Here is a 19,400-nt window from a genome sequence, read left to right as displayed (position 1 = left end):
TAAGTTTTGACTGAATAAAACAAGCAGAAATGTTCCTTTCACAATGGAAATGTTTCTAATTACAGTGTATTATCTTTCAAATGAGCCTACATTGTCTCTCAAAATTACGTGAACTTGCTACTTTCAAATTAGCCTAGGATGAGTAACAATTTGCTTGTGAAGTCACAAAGTTGTTTCTCATGTTTTACTTCTGTGTAATATTTCCTGTGAAGAAAATGGGCTGAAAAAGCATTTTGAAGTGTTGACCACTTAATTTCCATTCTAATTTAGGACTCTCTCTTTCCCAAAGAAATCAGTAGGAACCGAATGATAATTTCTAGCTCTATTTTAGAATGCACCAGCAAGAGAAGATAGGGATGTCTCAAAAATAAACGTGAAAAAAATAAGAAAAAGAAAATGAATAATATGAAAAATGAGCCTTAAAGCAACACAAAAAGCCATGTACCTGCTCAATCCAAAAAGCAAAGCTGTAAAGCAGGAACCTGATAATCCATCTGGCTACAAATACTCATTTAGCAGCTAAGAGGAGTTCAGGCTCTACATTATTGGCCCTTGTGCTTTATGGACTCCTGAGAGTCCCTCAGCAGGGCTGAATGTACAGCCTAAACACATTAAGTGAGCAAACAACATTAATTGGCTTTGGTATGCTGACACATGTAGGGCAATCCATACTTACTTTCTGAAGAGGTAGTTCTTGTAGATCAAATTTAGACTTAGTCTGCAAGTTTAAAGTCATGCTTCTGCCTGCATGCATTGCTGAAATACCTCCATAGGGCAGCATGCCAAGGTTAACTGTGTTGTGTTTGTAAGCAGCGTTCTGAGTAGAGGAAATAATCATGTGACAGGGTGTGAACACATGCTCAACAAACTGATCGTTACATGAACATGTTTAAATTTATAACATTTAACTTTAAGCGAGCAAACAGTAACTTTCTTTTTTAAAACATGCACTCGGTCAGACAGAAGCATACAGTAAACAGTGTTAGTTATGCACATAATGAGTACCATCCAAAACTACAGAAAAGACGAAAAAGCAAAGATACATTCTGTTTTACATCTGCTGCTCACACAAAGGCATAAAGTCTCTCTCTTATATGTCATGGTAGGAGTGAGTTGGGACAAATGTTTTTTTTATCTGTGGTAGTTTATTGATTAAAAAAAGCTTAAACAGTGAAGTCTGTCAGATTTTGTCAGCTGCAAACCTCATGGACTCTTTCACATTATGAGGTCATCTCATACAAAAGAGAAATACTAGCTTCTAATTCTGCCTTAAAACTAATGCACTGTGATGTTAAAGCCAAAATCGGTTTCCTTATTTCTGTCTATAGGCTTCATCACAGCAACTCAGAAAAAAAGCTGGCCAAAACCTCATTCAATCTGACCACTGGCTGATTGAATTTACCGATTAATTTAGTTAAACCAGTCAAATATGTTATATGAGGACCCAAACATTTTAACCTATTTTTTTTGTTTCTTAAAAGTACATTTAAATTAGAGAAATTTCAGAATGAAACTAAAGGAATTATGATTTGAACTATTAATGCTGTGTATAAAATGTACCTAAATAGCTACAGGAAACTGGTGATATTTTAATTGTGGCTAACCTTCTAAAGTTATTCCAAGTGTCTGAGAGTTAAAATTTTCTATAGAACTTCATTTAAAAATTAAGACACTTTGAATCCTGGTCATCAAATAGATTTTATCAGTACAATCTCCACTTTTCATGTATCATAGAAATGTAATAATTTAGCATTTGGTCCTTTAAGTAATCCTCTTTGAAAAAAATTCTACAAAAATTAACTTAGTATACTTAAAAAAACTGAATATTACTGAACATTAATAGTATATACCTATTCTGCTCTAGGGCATTATTTGCAAAGTAATGATTTTTAGCATCAAAGTTTCACTTAACTCAACTGGAAGACTATTTATTAGTCTCCTGATGGAGTGCTTTATCTACCAAAACTGAAAAGAACACTGATCAGTTCAATTTAGCACTTGAATGATTTCTTGAGGTTGAAAATCACTCCAGTCTAGTGCTTTATCTGCTCCTATAGATGAGTAGCAGTCTCGGACTCATGGAGTCATGTTTCAAGTTCTCTCAGTCACAGTGGGGCTCTGTGGGGGGAAGCTTGAGCCTTGAGGTTAAACTAGAGGAGAAAATAAGCATCTTTAATCAAGGGTAGTACTTGGAGCTGCCTCTTCAACCACCGAACAAGACCTTGAACCCACTCTGCTGGGTTGTTAAGCTTATCTGGTGTCCAGGTCCCTTTTATGAGGAATGGACAAATACGTCCTAGTTTCCAGTGCAACAGTTTGATTTCCTGGGTTCAAATTGCTCAACTAAATTTTACCAGGAGGAAAGCACACCTGGTAAAGTCTGATGTAGTCTGACTTTGGACAAAATGTTCAGTTATGCAGTTATGTCAAAACTAGTTTTACATAATAAGTCTGTGCTTCAGTACCATGAATTCATCCTGTTGAGTAGCTGGGAATTTTTAAGTAAGATATAGCCTGAATAGCTCAGTAACTCTATTGAGAAGGGGAAGGAAATGTGACTTGGGGAAAACAAGAGGAAGAACTTCCAGGATCCAATGGCCTGAAGCAATACTCTAAGGTAATTTAATGTCTTAGAATTAAATGAGACACTATTGAACATACATGAAATTGCTCTGAGAAATGAAAGAGTAAGAAAATTATAACCAAATAAGGGATACATGGAGGCTAATTAAAAAGGGAGGTGCTGTTACAGCAATGGAAAATACATGTGTTTACTTTCATTGATCTGGACCTGGGACAGGCTGGGTCTCCAGACTTTTGGAGCTCAAACTGCCATCCCACAGGCTTATCTTCCTCCCTCCAATTTCCTGCTCCAATCAGAGGAGTCACTTACTTTTCAGTAGCTTTGATCAGAGGAGAGAAACTCTCTAGGAAACCAGTATATAAATGATGGCACCAAGGATTCGGAATCTGTCTTTTCTTTTGTATACTTTGTTTCCACTCACTCCTTTGTTGCCTCAAATTACTAGTCATTGTACCTGTGCTTCAAAAAGCTTCTGATGACCTTTCTTGACTAGTTCATCTTACCCTGTTACGTGTGGTCGTGTCTACATGAGGCCAGAACTCTCAAACTGTACTGTATTATTTGGGCCCAAATAGTTTTGGCCACCAATTTATCTGTCTACATAAAGGGTATAACTTGAGGTAAGGCATGGTGACAACCGACCAGGTGTCTCCCACTGACAGCCAGTCATGAGGCTTTGATGAGTCTCCCTTCAATGGAACTGAGCACACCTATTTGAAGCAGACATTCCAATGAAATATTTGGCAAGGCAGAACCAATTTTCACATTGAGAAGGTAACACCCACACCCACTTTTATTAGTTCACTGTGTCCCTAAAAATAATTGTTTCCTTGTCATGTAGACACGACCTACAAACAATATAATTATTTAGAGAGAGTATACCTGAAAACACAAAATTCAATATTAAAGAAATATATAATAAATGTAGTGATGTGCGCTTTTAGCAGGACACCAAATAAAATAATAAAACTATTGAGTGAAACATTCTAATGACTTATTATTAATCAGATTCCCAATTGACACTGAGCTTTAAAATCTACAAAATAAGAAAAGGCCCTATTTTCAGAAGAAGGAGCTTTAAGACTCTAAGGTCAATGAGGAGCACACATAGCTCTCTACAAGGACACACGGTAATGATGGTCACTGATCATCATTTGAGGAAATGAAAGAATAGACTTCTCTTAGAGAGAAATTAATAAGCAAGAAAAATAATTCTAGGCTTGTACATTTTATACTCCTCAATAAATATGCATTCCATGCTTTATTGTGACTCAGTTTTTATCTGAATTGGTATTAATTTCCTTTTTCTTTTGCTGCAATACACGCACTAATTTATATATTTGCAGTCTTCATAAAGACATTATCTATTAGTGTTGTCTGTAGTATGATTTTAATTTAAACATTTCTTTCTATATAAAGACTGGAATTCTAAATGGCAGGATTTTATAGAATAAAACAATGTGTAGGAGAGCATTCAATCTCTGCTTATTTTATTTTTCTGTTTCTTGCTGGGAAGATTATTGCTCATTTGAAGTAATAACTTTAGCAGTCCCATAGTGGTAACTATATGCAAATTTTATAAACAAATTAGACCTGACTTTAATAAAAGTGGGTCTGTGCAGAAAGGGGCAAAATATTCACTTTTTATCGATTCAGTAAAAACCATACTGTTTAGGTCACTAGAGAACAGTTTTGTGCCCTAAGAGAGGCATTTTGCCTTAATGGCTAGAAAGCAATTGAAGCACCATTCCATATAGTAAAGTGAAATTCTTTCTTACTAATAATATTTAGGCTGGATTTGATAAGTAACTCACCTACAGGTTATGGACTCTCAAAGAGCATTAAACAATATCCATGAAACGGTATTATGATCAATTCCCCACAATATAAAGATAAATAAAATGCTGATCATCTACTCATTCATGTAGTTCATGCTTCACTCCATGTACTTAGAAATGCCAATAAAGCAAAACTAAAGGCACGAGGGATATTCTTACAGAGAAATGCCAAACATACCCTGTCTAACCTTCTAGCTTCTATATGTCTAAGCAGCTGTTGTCTCCAGTCTGCAGGCATTTTACCACAGCTCTCCTCTCCCTTCACAGGAGTAGGCCTCGTCTTTATATCACTGTTATCTGATGGCTTGTCACCATAGTTACCCAAGTTATAGTCAGATGGTATTTTTTCCAAAAGAGCTGCCATAGTAGGCCTAGCTGAAACTGGCCTGGTTTGGGAGGCACCGTAACTCTCTGTACTGTAGCTTCTTGCAGACAGTGGCCTCCTCTGTGTAAGGTTTTTAACTGGAAAACTTCCAGCCTGAGCTTTCACTTCTTGATATGAAGGGTGTTCATCTTCATACCTGCCATTCCTTTTCAGGAACTGGGACTCAGTCACTGAAACGCTGCTTTGGCGATCCAGACCTCCCCTATATGGAGGTCTGCCGTACCTATCACTTGGAGGCAGCTCATGAGGTTCACTGACCCTCCTAAACATGGCCATTTCTGTGGAGCTCACCAGGGAGTCAGCTCTTCTCAAGAAGCCTGCCCTGCCCGCTTGGCTTGCGTACTGGGCATTCACCACAGCATCCTCATTAACGGACGGCTGAGAAAATGAAAACATTTGCTCCATTGGTGGGTATCCTCTGTAAGCTCTAGGACTGACCAAATCCTTGGCGATGGTTTTGCCAGGCTGTTGCATGTATTCAGAATTGTGTTGAAAAGGGGGAGGTATCCTCTTTTCGGCTTTAACTTCTACGGCTCCTTGGGGATTGAAGCTTTGGTCAAACTGATAGACTTTTTTTGTCATGGAAGCTTTTTGTTGTTGTGGCCCTTTACTACCTCCGTAAGTGAGCATCTCGTCATCCAGCATTGGGACTGACTGGCTTCGGGACATGCTGGACATCCCGTGTTCTGGTGCCAGCATTTTATCTGGCCGTTCATGGCTTCCTAGGTGATCGCTTCCAGAAGCATAGTTTTCTAACGGAATATTATAAACCTTGTATGTGCCAATGTCAATTTCATCGATACTCTGTGACTTTTTGAATTTGTTGGACTTGATATCTTTCATTAGTGGGGAAAGCCTCTCTGTGCTTTTGCTCATGGAAATGCCTTTAGAAGATTCTGGGCGGCAGTGGATTTGAGAAAAGACGTTACTGAGACTCCTGTTGGGGTTGGAATCGTGATAGTCCCACGGCACTCCTGGAGAAAAAGGACTAGGTATTTCAACAGATTCTTTTATATGTTCTTTCCTTTCAGGCAAGGGACTGGTGGTAGGGGTTGTCTCTAATTTGGAAGGGAAAGCGGTCCTGTCTTCGAAAGGACTAGGGGTCCTGGTCCAGTTCTGCCAAGGATTGGAAGGAGGCACTTCTGTTTCTGGCGTGTGTCTGTTTGTGGACTGCTCGAGTTCTAGGGGAACGCCGACAATCCTGTCCTGCCTAATCAAAGGCCTGCGTCCGTGAGAAGGTGGGTTTCTAGACTTTGAACTTAAGAGAGCATTACTGTTGGCATTCTCGCCTGTGGCTTCCTCTGCCACAAACCCCGTGTTATCGTAATGGGAGCCATCAGTCCAGTTGTCAGTGAAAGTGTCACTTATTGGCAGCCGGTCAGGACGCTGTGGTAGATTCCCTGGGGGAACAGCCTCCCGCTGGCTGAGTAATGGCTTTGCATCAAGAGGTTGAGGGAAAGATTGTGCAATTCTGTGAAAACAATGGGGAGACAAAATATGAAAATGGGTTTTTGCCAGAAAGAGAGGAAACAGCCAAGAAGGCTACTGTCCTAACTGATCATTCACCCATACCTCACTTACGATTAAGGCAGCGTTGCTATTTCAGGTCCCAAAATTCCACCCTTTACCTAGCTCCAATTTCTTCTACTAATCATTAACTTATAGCAAATTATCTATATTTACCTATTATGTTATTCATTGTGTATTATCTTGTGTCCTCTGCTAAAATATAAACTCATAAGGGGGGAGATTTTTTTGCCTTCAGGCCCAGTGGCTGGCATAGAGTAGGTATTAAAAATATATTTGTTGAATGAATGAATGACTGAATGAATGAACTATATAGATCTTCAGTAATGGTCTTGTAGATCTATATAATAATTAGATCTATATATAATATTATATTAGATCTATATAATAATTGGGTCCTGTCTAATGATGAGAATCACTTGACTCTTGGTCCCTATCCCTGAAATTTCTGATTTAGCACATTTCCAGATTACTGGTTAAGAGTCTTTCTTATAAATGCTTGGTGTGTATATATATATATATATATATATATATATATATATATTTGAAGGCCAAGTATTGAAAACAATAAACCCATTGCACAGGGAATATACTCATGAATCTTTTTCTAGAATGTAAATTGTATTATGTTATGTTATATTCATATCATATCATATCATAATGACTTTTGGTAATTGATGTGTTCACACAGAACCACAGTATGTCTAGAAGATGCTCATTTTTCTAAATTTATTCTAAACAATTTGTACAATAATAAGACTTTTAAGTGCTTTTGCTAATTAAAAAAAGTAGCTAAATTAACCTTAGCTTGTATCACAAATAATTAATTTATAAATTAGTTGCATTAATATTATATTGGGCATCAATGACTAAAGTTATTTACAAGAGAGTTTATTTCCAACAGTGGTGATATTATCAGTAAAATATGGATAAAAGTAATTGACTACCTGTATGACCTGATGACTTTTATTTGCTATTTGTAGTGTAAAACATAGCAACAAGTTACAAAACAAGGGAATCGAAACTAAGCAAATACTACTTCACTGAGTCACTTTACTGTGGTCTGTGGCTTTTGTTTTTTCACCTGTAAAATGAAAATATTATAGAGTAGGATCCACTTCGGAAAGATTAAATACTTTTAGTTATATTCTAACTTTTCCAGGTGCTAATAAAATGATGATAATGATACTGATAAAAAGTTTACTGAATATTTACTTTGTACTAGGAATTTGAGGGCTTTACGTGCATTTTACTTTAATCCGTAACATCATTTTGAAAGGTGAAAAGCCTACATGCATATGTAAGTATTGGGAAAACAATTTTGGATTTAAAAATTTTTCTTGTCCAGGGGCTAGAAAGAAGTATTAAAGTCATGAAAAACAAGGACCTATATCCAAGATGACTCTATCCAGCAAAGCTTTAATTTATAATAGAAGGGCAGATATAGTATTTCCCAGATAAGATCAAGTTAAAGGAGTTCATCATCACCAGCCCTTATTATATGAAATGTTAAAGGAACTTATCTAAGAAAAAGAAGATAAAAAATATGAATATACAATGACAACAAACTCACACCTATTAACAGCGAAACCTAAAAAAACCAACCAAAACCAAACTAAGCAAACAACTAGAACAGAAATGGAACCACAGAAAAGGAGATCACATGGAGGGTTATCAGTGGGGGAGTGGGATGGGAAGAGAGGGGGAAAGGGTGCAGAGAATAAGCAGCATAAGTGGTAGGTAGAAAACAGATAGGGGGAGGTTAAGAATAGTACAGGAAATGTAGAAGCCAAAGAACTTATATGTATGACCCATGGACATGAACCAAAAGAGGGGGATGCAAATGGGAGGGGGTGTGCAGGGTAGAGAAGAATAAGGGGGGGGGGGGAATGGGACAACTGTAATGGCATAATCAATAAAATATATTTAAAAATAAATAAAAATTTTCTTGTCCTACAATCTCAACCTGTTAATTTCCTACCATCGCTCCCTTAAACAATGGTTTTGTTTTATAAAATTGGATTCAAGTGCTCTTGGAAACCCCAGGGAACTACATTGGCTTACCTGCCCCTTCTGTCTTCTATGTCACTCATATGCTGATACAATTCCAAAGTTAAGACAAACTCACTTTTAAAGGTTGCCGAAAATAAGCATTTGGGAACAGAAAAGAGGGAATTCTAAACATACCTGTTACCCCACAAAGAATTGTGTACTGCATCTTTAGCTGTTGTCTGCAAGGACCCCACTTTAACCCGGGTGTTAGAGGATCCTGAGGAAGCCTGGGAAGGCGAGTAGTCTGAGTAAGTGCCTGAGGAAACACTGTTATTCAGACAGTGAGTTTTGTCAACTTCAGACTCATCAGTTGATTCTGAAATGTAAAGGGGAAAATATTATAATGCTCTGAACACTAACAATTATAGACACCGAAAAGTAAGTATGAAAAATATAGCATATTGGTTGATGTTAGAAATACATAATTGTAAAACATTTGCATAGACTATAGTCTATCGTAATTGACAACTGGTGATTCATCATGCACATGCATTTGGGGCACATTTTCCACGTCAGGTTTACAATGTTACCTTTTTTGTCCTTCCCTAGCAGAACAAGTTTGGGTGGGTACAGAGGGGTCTCAGCTAATGAAGGGTGAAGCTCCCCAATCCTCATTTCATTAGCTGGATGAACAAAAGAATCCTGAGAGATATAATAATATAGAACAAGGAAAGTAAACATTTAAACAATGGTTAACCAAGATGGGAATATCTTTATTTGGTTCAGATTTAAAGATGGGGCTCTAAAATTTTAACCACTGGACATTGGGAGAAGTGAATCATATATGTCTCTGAGGTAAGCCCTAATTTTTTTCTAATTTAAATGATTACCTTTGTTCATCAGACACTTGTTGAATGCTGTTTAAATGCCTGACCCTGTGCAAAGAACTGTAGAGTTTGCAAAGGCAGACAAAATAATCACCCATGCCTCTGGGAATTTACACTCTAGTTGGAGAGATGAGATATAAATCATAATAACACAAGACTGAATTATGATAAGGCATATATCAGTAATATGATACATCCATATATATAATATAAGCACATGCAGAAGTTCTAAGTGGGGAGCTCTCTTGAGAGTTCTATAAAGAAAGTATATCACTGATTAATTGGATTTTTAAAATCCTTAGCCATATTAATGCAAAACTGGGTTCTATAAGTCCTGCTTTGACCACCAATCTCCCTTTTAATTACTGCTGTTTCCCAAGTGACTCCATTTCTTTCATTGTATTATGCTTTCTTCGTAACATTTTTAGTGTTCTTGTGATTGGTCTAGCCTGCTAAGTCTTTATTCTAAATTCATTGAATGAATTGAGCTACAGCATAAGAATAGAACTTGATCATGACAAATTAACATGTAAAAAACCCATACATTTTAAACTTTTATAATTTAAAGTATTATTTCCAGGTAGCCAGTAGTGGTAGAGCATTAGGGAAGGCAAAAATATAACTTTTGTTTTCTAGATATAAAATTCTCACTTTTTTCTAGATATAAAAATGGCTTGTCTATGTATGTACTGATGGAGATTCATGTGCAGCGGTTATCTTTTATCTTTACGTATTTTGTCCCTTAATCTTTAGATTAATTTGAATTCAAAAAAGAATTTTCAGTATTTTTAAATTTATTAGTACTTGTTAGTTTAGAACATTAATGTAACACATTTTGACATATTTTACTAAATCAGAGAAAGAAAATACTTGAGGACAAAAATATGAAAAATGAAATAGGTCCTGCCTGATAACTAATCTATTAATTATGATCAGATAGAAGCTGTTGCTATAAATGGGGGACTGAGGTCCCCATAGTGATAGGCTTAGGTAGGTCTTTGGGTATTGCTGAGAAACATCCATTTTTTTAACTCTTGGCTTAAGTTCAATTTTTTGGGTTGTTTTTGGTTAGGTTTATATAGGAATGTTTGCCTATGAAAAACCTGGGTATATCTCATACTTTTTTTGTTTTTAAAGAATATTTCAGTAGTAGAAGACTAAATGACCATCTAGTCCAACCATTTCATTTCCTAGCAGTGGATCCTGAGACTCAGAAAGGCCTGGGTTCGCACAGACAGACAGAGGTCCAGTATGGAGGCATCGCTCTACTGGGCTCCAGTCCAAGGAGCTCCCCTTACATTGTGTGTTTCCTGGTGAACTCAGCTGTGAGAAGGTGAGAAACTTAAAATGCAGTGTCTGATTTGAAGAGAGATAAGAAATCGAGTGGGATTGATGGAGATAAGAGAAAAGTCTGTGTTTCTGTAGATTTTGAAAAATTATTTAAAAGGTTTAGCATAAGAAGCTTATGATAAAGTTTTAAGTCAGCAGAACAGAGAATAAAAGTTTACAGATCTTTGGAGAAATATGTAAGTAGAAGCAGATGCAAGTTTTTGCTAAATGGTACCATGAAAGGTATAAAATATGTTGACTTTCGAAAAAATTTCAGTTACAAGGTGGCATATTTCTATTTCATTCCTGTTTTACTATTTATTATTCAGGTTACCTTGGGCAAGTCAACGTACCTCTCGATACCGTATTCAGCTTATCAATAAAATAAAGATAATTGATAATAAGAAATTGTGCAAATTTCTGTCTAGTACAATATTCTACAGATATGAATAGAACTTATTTTTTGAAAAAATATTAAAATATTCTTATGACACTTAGTATTGAAGTATAGGCACTTTGTTTTAATCAAAATAACAAACCAAATAGTTGTATAACACAGGGATGTAAATATAATTAAGGGTTTCACTAATCTTTCTCCTTATGCCTTAGACATTCAATAATCTAGTTATCTGGTATGTTTGGATCAAACTTTCACACTTGTACCCCAAAATTGTGACTGGAGCTCTGCATGGCCCATCACCTACGAGAATAACACTATCGAAACAAGAATAATGGATTTTACTGATCCAGTTAGACTCTCTCAAGTTTATGTACAAATGATGATGATGACAATGATTATAATGATAATGATGATGATGGGCATCAGTTATAGAGAAACTATTACATGTCTGCTACTGTGCTACTATGCTAAACATTTTATATTATCCCTGTTAATCATTTAAATAACATTGTTTTTATTATTTAAAATTTTAAAGTTATTTATTATTATCACCTTTGTTTTATAGATAAGAAAATGATGGCTCAAGGATGTAAAATCGTAAATTCAAGTCACAACCCTCAAAAGTGGTAGAGCCAGGAACTGAACTGGGATCCGTCTTACTTGAAGGACGATCTTCTGTGTGCTGCTGTGTATGAGATGTTGTATACCCTAAGAAAGGCTCATTTCTCAAGCGCACCTCACAAAACAAAGTTAACTGTCCATCAGAAAAACATAAATTATTAACTTTTTCTCTATAAATTCCAGAGAGGCTAGAGGAATTAAGTTCATGTTGGAAATGTGGGTGAAGTTCTTGGTAGGAAATAGAATTTAATGGGTTAATGGGGGTCCCATTATTTCCTCCTGGTGAGGAAACAGAAGTGGAGGGGAACAAAAAGGTACAATTATTTTTTTGAATGGAAGGTACCATTCAAACTAATCCTTGGCTGCTATTGCTGTGTGAAAGGGAGCTGAAGGAAGAAGCCCAAGGGGAAAAAAAACTTTTGTGTGTGAACTTTTGAGAGAATAGGCCTGGTATTAATAAAAGTTTCTAAGGACATTTCAAGGGTAATTGGCTATTTTCTGTTAACAGGAGAAAGATATGGTTCCTCTACAGGAAAAAAAAAAAAAACAACTAGACTGAGTTTCCTAACAGAGGAAAAGTACAGAATCTTTGGGAATGTGACATGGCAAACAGGTATCCAGTGAGTTTTCTGTAATGCAAGGCAGTGACTCACAGCAGGATGGAAAGAGGGTGGAGCAAGATTAATATGTCATTTTCTCATGGAGAAGGAGATCATCACTTACTATATCTTTCCTCTGTGTCAAAAAAGATTGTTATGTATGTATGTAAATACTTGTTTTCATTTCTACAAAACTTTGAGTGTTATTGTTATCTCTATTTTTTTTAAGTTTCAAGTTCAAGAGTTGTACTCTCTCCAAATACAAAAAAGCAGTTATAATTCAACTCAACACAGATGCTTGTGTGCAAAGTTATGAAAAATCGAGAAATCATACAATATTATCTGTATTATTAAGATAAAGAAATCAAGGCTGAGAAAGGTTTCAGTGACTTGTCAAGGTCACACAGTTGAAAACAAGGTAAAGTCAATATTTGATTTAGTGTCTGCTAGACTTCAAAGAACCCCTTGTTCTCAAACTGTGCTCTGAGACACCTATGGTGCTCTTGTTAATTCACAGGGATACATAGGTCGTTTTGAATATTTGAGGAAGCAAAACAATACTGACATAACTCAGATACTGTGTGAACTGCTACCTCCATCCAGGTAGCTCTCAGTTTCAACATGAGATTGCACATTCCTTTTGATGATAATGTTTGTGAAGCTGAGTTTTTGGTGGTTGCTGTGATCAAACAAGTGCCCCCTGAAAATAAATGTAAAACAGAAATTAGAGTGGCAGTATCTATTTGATTCTAAGATTTGGGAAGGTAGGTGGTATTCAGCAGGTGCACACATTCCTTTAATATGTAGTTTTGATTATTTAAAAATGAAATAAAAATACTGTTTGCTTTTAATTTATATGCATTATTTTCCAATGACCACTAAGTAGGGCATAGATACATACTATGTTGTTTGAACCTAATTACTTAAAAAATGGAACTGTCAGGTATTTCTTTTGGTCTAGGGTCCTTAATCAAAATTATTAAATCACTAAAGGCATCTGCATACCAAGAAGCCAGGAACCTCTAGCCTATACTTAGGTCACGGCTTTATTCACTGTACCATTCACCTTTCTTCTTTACCTCCTCCTCCCCTGCCTTTCTTACTCCACAATACTCTCCATCGTAATATTTTTACCTTTACTCATAACCCTATATCAATGTATTAATTACATAATATGATGTATTATATCATCAGAGTTAAGAAGATTTTATTTTATTGGCCAAATAGTAGATTGTTGTTAAAATACAACAATAAAATATAACTTTTTGTTCTATTCAACAAAAAGGTGATACAATTTGGACAGTTATGGTAGCCAACACCCAATCACTGACTCAAAAAAAAGTCAGAAAAATTGCCTTTGCCCTCAATAAATTTCCTATGGGTGAAAAGACAGACATGTTACCAGAGCTACAACACTAGGCAATATCAGTCATTCGCTTATTCAACAGATATTTATTGTGCCCTTACTCTATAGTAGGCACTGTGCTAGATTAGACCTTGGGCAGGCAATGGACAAGATAGACATGGTGCCTGCCTTCATGTCTGAAGCTAATAAATAAAATAATCCTAAATGTTTTAATTATATTTAATGCAAATAAGCAGGGTGCTCAAAGGTTCCTACAGATCAAGGAAGGCATTTCTGTTGAGGTAATAATTGTTGAGCTAAAAATGAAAAGATGAGGACGTTCTAGCCATGAAAAGAGCTGGTGCTACAGATTGAGTTTGTGTATCCCCTCAAAATTCATTTGAAAATATATGTGATGGTATTTGGAAGTGAGGTCTTTAGTAGGTGATTAGTAAAGGTAGAGCCTTCATGAATGAGATCAGCACTCTTATAAATGAGACCATAGCAGGCTCCCTGGCTCCTTCCCTCATGTGAAGTCACAGAGAGAAGATGGCCATCTTCGAACCAGAAAGCAAGCCCTCACCAGACATTACACCTGCTGGTGTCTTGGTCTTGGACTTATCAGCCTCAGTACTGTGAGAAATAAATGTGCTTTGCTTATAAGCCACCCAGCCTGTGGTTTCTGTTATAGCATTTTGAATGCAGTCAGACAGTGAAGAAAAAGCAAACATAAACCCCACAAAGCATGCATAAAGAACAATGAGAGCAGAAGATAACGTTCATATCTTCTTGTCCTCCTTATTCATGTGGCTTTACCGGCTGTATTCTCTGTTTAGCATAGCTAAAACTCTAGGCATAGCATTTGTAAATAGAAAGTGATCAATAAATGTTGACCTTTCCTTTTCCCTATTTCCTGCTGCATTTCCCTTTTTCCTGCTGTATATTTGTAATCTACTTTTTTTCTGTTTTCTGCCTCTGGTTCTGCCTACCTCAGTTTGTTTTTTTCCCCCTTGGATTTCCATATTTAACCACATAGATAAATATGCCATGTATGTGTGATACCCTCCTCCAAATTCTTGACAGTATGAACTAAATAATCACTCAAAAATGGTATACAAGGGAGAAACAAATAATGAAAATGCTTAATATACACTGATTAGTTAGATGCCTGATTATCTTTTTTGTTATCTGGAAGCTGAAAAGATGGAGTATAGCACCATAATTTGGGTACGATGATTTCAAAAGAAAAGATGATACTGTGAGCTATAGTCTCTCCTTGTTCTTAGATTGCTAAAAGTTGGGAAAAGATCTAGACAGGGTCTCCAACCTTTTGGTGTCTCTAGGCCACACTGGAAGAAGAAGGTTGTCTTGGGCCACACATTAAACACATTGCAACAGGTAATCACACAAAAAACAGTATTTTAAGTAAATTTATGATTTTGTATTGGGCTGCATTCATAGCCACCCTGGGCCACATGCAGCCCACAAGCCATAGGTTGGACATTACTGATCTAGAAACTCGACTTGAGAAAAGGTATTGAAGTGGGGGTTTGAAGATGGTGGTCAAATAGTGGAAGCTCAGCCACTTGCTTTTGCCCTAACTAGGATTCTCCGCTGATTTTCTGACAAATAACATGAACAATCAATGAAATCTTGGCTGATATGAAGTTTTGAGACGAGGAGTACAGAAGACACTTCACAATGAGTGGTAAAGAAACTTTAGAAGTCCAAGGGGAAATACCTTGTGTGTGGTGCCTGTAGCAGCAGAGATTGGTTAGAAATTGCAGCTTCGTGGCTCCCTCCCCTCCTAGGGCAGGGACCCCAGTCCCGAGCAGGGAGTCCATAAACTCTTTCCAAGAGTGATGCGGAAGGATGTGGGAGGTCAGGGAGATCCAGGATACACACACATAGCAAGTAGCATGTCCATAGCTGCAGTGCCAAATGCCAACTTGGAGAGTGCCAGAGAGAGAGAGAGGGACTCTAATCTGTACCTGAGTTGGGTGGAGGCAGGATGCGGTCAGCCATACCCCTGAGAGACTTCTGGCTTTTTGGAGAGGGAAAGCTTGGAAAGCCAGACAGTGACTTGGTGCTGCAGTGGGTGTGCCACAGAGAGACTTTTCAAAAGGGGAACTGAAGTGTGCAGGGCAGGGACTCTGTGTGCAGCTGCCCTGCCAACAAAGGAACAAGACTGAATGTGTGGTTTGCCCCCACTGAATACAGCTGGGCAGGGAGAGCAGAAAATTGCACAGTAAAGGGATTCCTGGCCCTACCCCAGTGCAGCTAGCAAGCCAGGGGTTATGCAAAACAGAGAGTTTGGGACTGCGTCTACTGTGAGAGCAGTGGGCTGGGAATTAGATGGGCAATAATTGAGTGCTTCAGATTATTTACAGCCAGGCCACCCCCCCCCCTTCCCCAACAGAATTCAAACCTCTGGGAAGGGAAGGTTGTATCCAGCCCTGACCTCCTGCAGAATTGCAGGTACCATATTCAATGGGGAAGCTTGGCAGGACAGGCTCAAGAATCCCCTGCAGGGTGCATATCTGCAGGAGGAAGGCAATAGAAACTCCAAATAGACTCATTTTGAACTTCTCTCAGAAAAACAAAATGCACTAGTTTCTAGGGTCCTATTCCACTGAGGCCCACAAGATAGGGAGATCACAAATTGGGGCAGCAAAGGGAAATCAGAGCTCTGCTTAGCCTTGTCTCTCACACAGAGCTGCCAACAGCACCAAACAGGAAAGAACTGATCTTCTTAGACAGATTAGCCCCTTCCTTGAAACAGACAGCTAGTTAATCAGAAACTATACATTATTGGAAACAAGCTAGGATGGACCAAGATAGGTGGCACAGGGGCGGGGGAACACACAACTACAGTTTTCCCAGAAGATTGAACAGCACCTCCCGGGGGAGAACCAGGGGGCTTGTCATCCTGATTGCAATAGAAGGCCCCTCTAGAGGCAGGTGAAAATGGTACATGCGGTGCTGCCAGAAGTTAGATGATCCACCCCTGGACCTTCAGCTGATACAAAGCCAGAGGTGGATCCCCAAAGAGAAGACAGAAGGCAAATGTGAAACTGCTGAGATAAATTCCACCTCATTCTTTTCCAGAATTTGCATTATTTTTACTCTCCTGTGGTCCTTTAACATTTCTTCATTTTCTTTAAATGTATTCCAACTAACTCACTATTTTTATCTTTTATTTTTTATTCTTTTTATTTAGATTTTTACATATTTTTAATCTTATTTTTATTTCAAATGTCACTTTGTATGCTTCCTTTGTCTTACTCCATCTTGTCTCCTTCCTGACCTTTCTTATTTTCATTGTAAATTTTATTTACTTCCTCTCTACACCTTGTTCCTATTCCCTACTCTTACTATTTCTCCTCCCTCTACCCTCTCAAAATCATTCTTCCTTCCTTTAGTCAGCTCTCATTCTTTTTCTCTTTTTTATAATATTCTTATTTTTTTACACCTTTATAAATTATGGCTTGTTTGGCATGGATATTGTGGTTATTGCTCTTTTCCCTTCAATTTGTTCACTATTTTTTTTTATTCCAAATGTCATAGGTTACTCTCTCCCTGTCTTACTCCATTTTGCCTTCCTCCTTCACTTCCTTATTTGAGTTTGGATTTTATTTTTTCCTTACTCTTAGCCTGGATTCTATTCCTTAATCTTATTATTTCTTTCCCCTCTATCCTCCCAAATAACATTACTGTAGACATCTCATGTTCTCTTTTCTCTTCATTGTAATATTCTTATTCTTTTTCTACCTCTATTAATCTTTGCTCATAGTTCATTATCGACCTCATTGTAGTTTTTCTGTAATTTTTTCCTATTGGTTTACAATATTTGTAATTTTATTTCAAACCTCATTTATACTCTTCCCTTTTCTTCATTTTGCCATCATCCTTCCTTCTTTTACTTATGATTTAAATTTTATTGTCTCCCTTTCTTCACCTTGTTTCTATCCCCCACTCTTATTATTTCTGCTCCCTCTTCTCTCTCAAAATCATTTTTTCTCCTTTAGTCATTTCATATTCTTTTTTCTATCTTATGATATTCTTAATCTCTTTCAACCTTTATTAATCTTTGCTTATTTGCAGTTGATATTGCTTGTGTGGTTTTGGCTTTCTAGGTGGTATTACTTTATTAACCAGCACCTGCACAACAGCATACAAGATGTGGTAGGGGTTGTGACTCCTACTCAGACAGCCAAAGGGGAGGACCCACCAATCAATGAGCCATCAATATCAAAGCCCAAATACAAGAAGAGAATCCACATGAACTGAATAAAGGGCATCTTTAAGCATAAAGGTCAGGAGATTAAAGAGACTGCACTACTGAGTCCAATAGAAGCCCGTTGCATGAAGACAGGCAGTCAAAGCAGAGCTACCTAAAACACAGAAACAAAAAATGTTACCTAAAATAGGGAGACAAAGAAATAACCCACAACTGAAAGGAAAGGAGAAATCCCTAGAAAAAGAGCTAAATGAAATTGAGGCAAGCAGTCTATCAGATATAGAGTTCAAAATGATGGTTCTAAGGATGTTCAAGGAACTCAATGAGAATTACAATGAAGTTCATGAAAGCTATAAAGAACTTAGTGAGAACTACAGTAGCATGAAAAAGAACACAGAAACTGTGACTAAGAACCAGGAATAAATGAAGAATGCAATATCTGAAATGAAGAATACACTAGAAAGAATTAAAATCAGGCTAGATTAAGCAGAAGACCAAATCAGTGATCTGTAAGAAAAAGTAGGAAAAAATACCAAGTCAGAGTAATAAAACAAAACAAAATATAAGACTCAAAAGAAATGAGGATAGTTTAAGGGATCTTCAGGACAACATGAAACATAACAATATTTGTATCATGTGAATACCAGAAGGAGAAGAAAAGAAGTCAGCAGTAGAAAACGTGTTTGAAAAAATAGTGACAGAAAAATTCCCTAACTTGGTGATGGAAAAAGTCACACAAGTTCAGGAAGCACAGAGGGTCCCAATCAAGATGAATTAGAAGGGGCCCACTCCATAACACACACTAACTAAAATGGCAAAATTTAAAGACAAAAAGAGCATTTTAAAGAAAGCAAGCGAGACACAGCCAGTAACATACTAGGGAGCTCCAATAAGGCTGATGGCTGATTTCTCAAGAGAAACACTATAAGCTAGAATAAATTGACATGAAATATTCCAAGTAATGAAAAGCATGGGCCTGCACCAAGACTACTGGTTCCAGCAAGGTTCCCATTTAAACAGAAGGTGAAATAAAGAGTTTCCTAGGCCAAAAGAAAGCTAAAAGAGTATATCTCAACCAACACAGCATTGCAAGAGATGCTAGTGGAACTGCTAGAAGGAAGAAAAGAAGAAGGAAAAGAAGAAGGAGGAAGAGAAGGAGAAGAAGAAGAAAAAGAAAGAGAGAGAGAGAGAAAATAGGTTACACAGGTATAGAAAAAATGGCGATGAATAATCATCTATCAATAATAACCTTAAAAGCAAATGGATTAAATGCTATAATCAGAAGACATATGGTAGCTGAATGGATAAGAAAACATGACTCACATATATGCTGTCTATAAGAGACCCACCTCAGAACAGAAGATATACACAGGCTGAAAGTTAAGGGATGGAAAAAAATATTCCAACCAAATGGACAGGAAAAAAAAGTTCAGGTAGCAATACTTATATTAGACAAAATGGACTTCAAAACAAAGGACATAAAAGAGAAAAAGAAGGTGACCACATAATACTAAAAGGATTAGTTCAACAAGAGAATATAACCCTTATAAACACATATGCACCCAACATAGGAGCACCTAAACATATAAGGAAAATCTCGGAGGACTTCAAGAAAGATATCAAAAGATACACTTCTAGTCAAGATAGCAGTGT

General features: G+C 37.1%; 1 protein-coding gene across 1 annotated transcript in view; it reads right to left on the bottom strand.

Annotated features, from left to right (window-relative positions):
• Positions 1-19,400, bottom strand: part of LRRC7 (leucine rich repeat containing 7) — a 491,093-nt gene that overhangs the window by 76,878 nt on the left and 394,815 nt on the right. Inside the window, exons 19-22 of the mRNA XM_037145320.2 lie at positions 8,917-9,028; positions 8,522-8,702; positions 4,601-6,278; positions 677-817 (exon numbers count right to left, since the gene is read on the bottom strand). Coding sequence (XP_037001215.1) covers positions 677-817; positions 4,601-6,278; positions 8,522-8,702; positions 8,917-9,028 — 2,112 coding nt within the window. The remainder of the gene's footprint in view (positions 1-676; positions 818-4,600; positions 6,279-8,521; positions 8,703-8,916; positions 9,029-19,400) is intronic.

Source organism: Artibeus jamaicensis, unplaced genomic scaffold (genome assembly GCF_021234435.1).
Source record: "Artibeus jamaicensis isolate MK-2021 breed Jamaican fruit bat unplaced genomic scaffold, CSHL_Jam_final scaffold_1019, whole genome shotgun sequence".
Classification (NCBI taxonomy): Eukaryota; Metazoa; Chordata; class Mammalia; order Chiroptera; family Phyllostomidae; genus Artibeus; species Artibeus jamaicensis.
The sequence above is the reverse complement of the archived record's forward strand: the minus strand, read 5'-3'. Positions and strand labels throughout refer to the sequence as shown.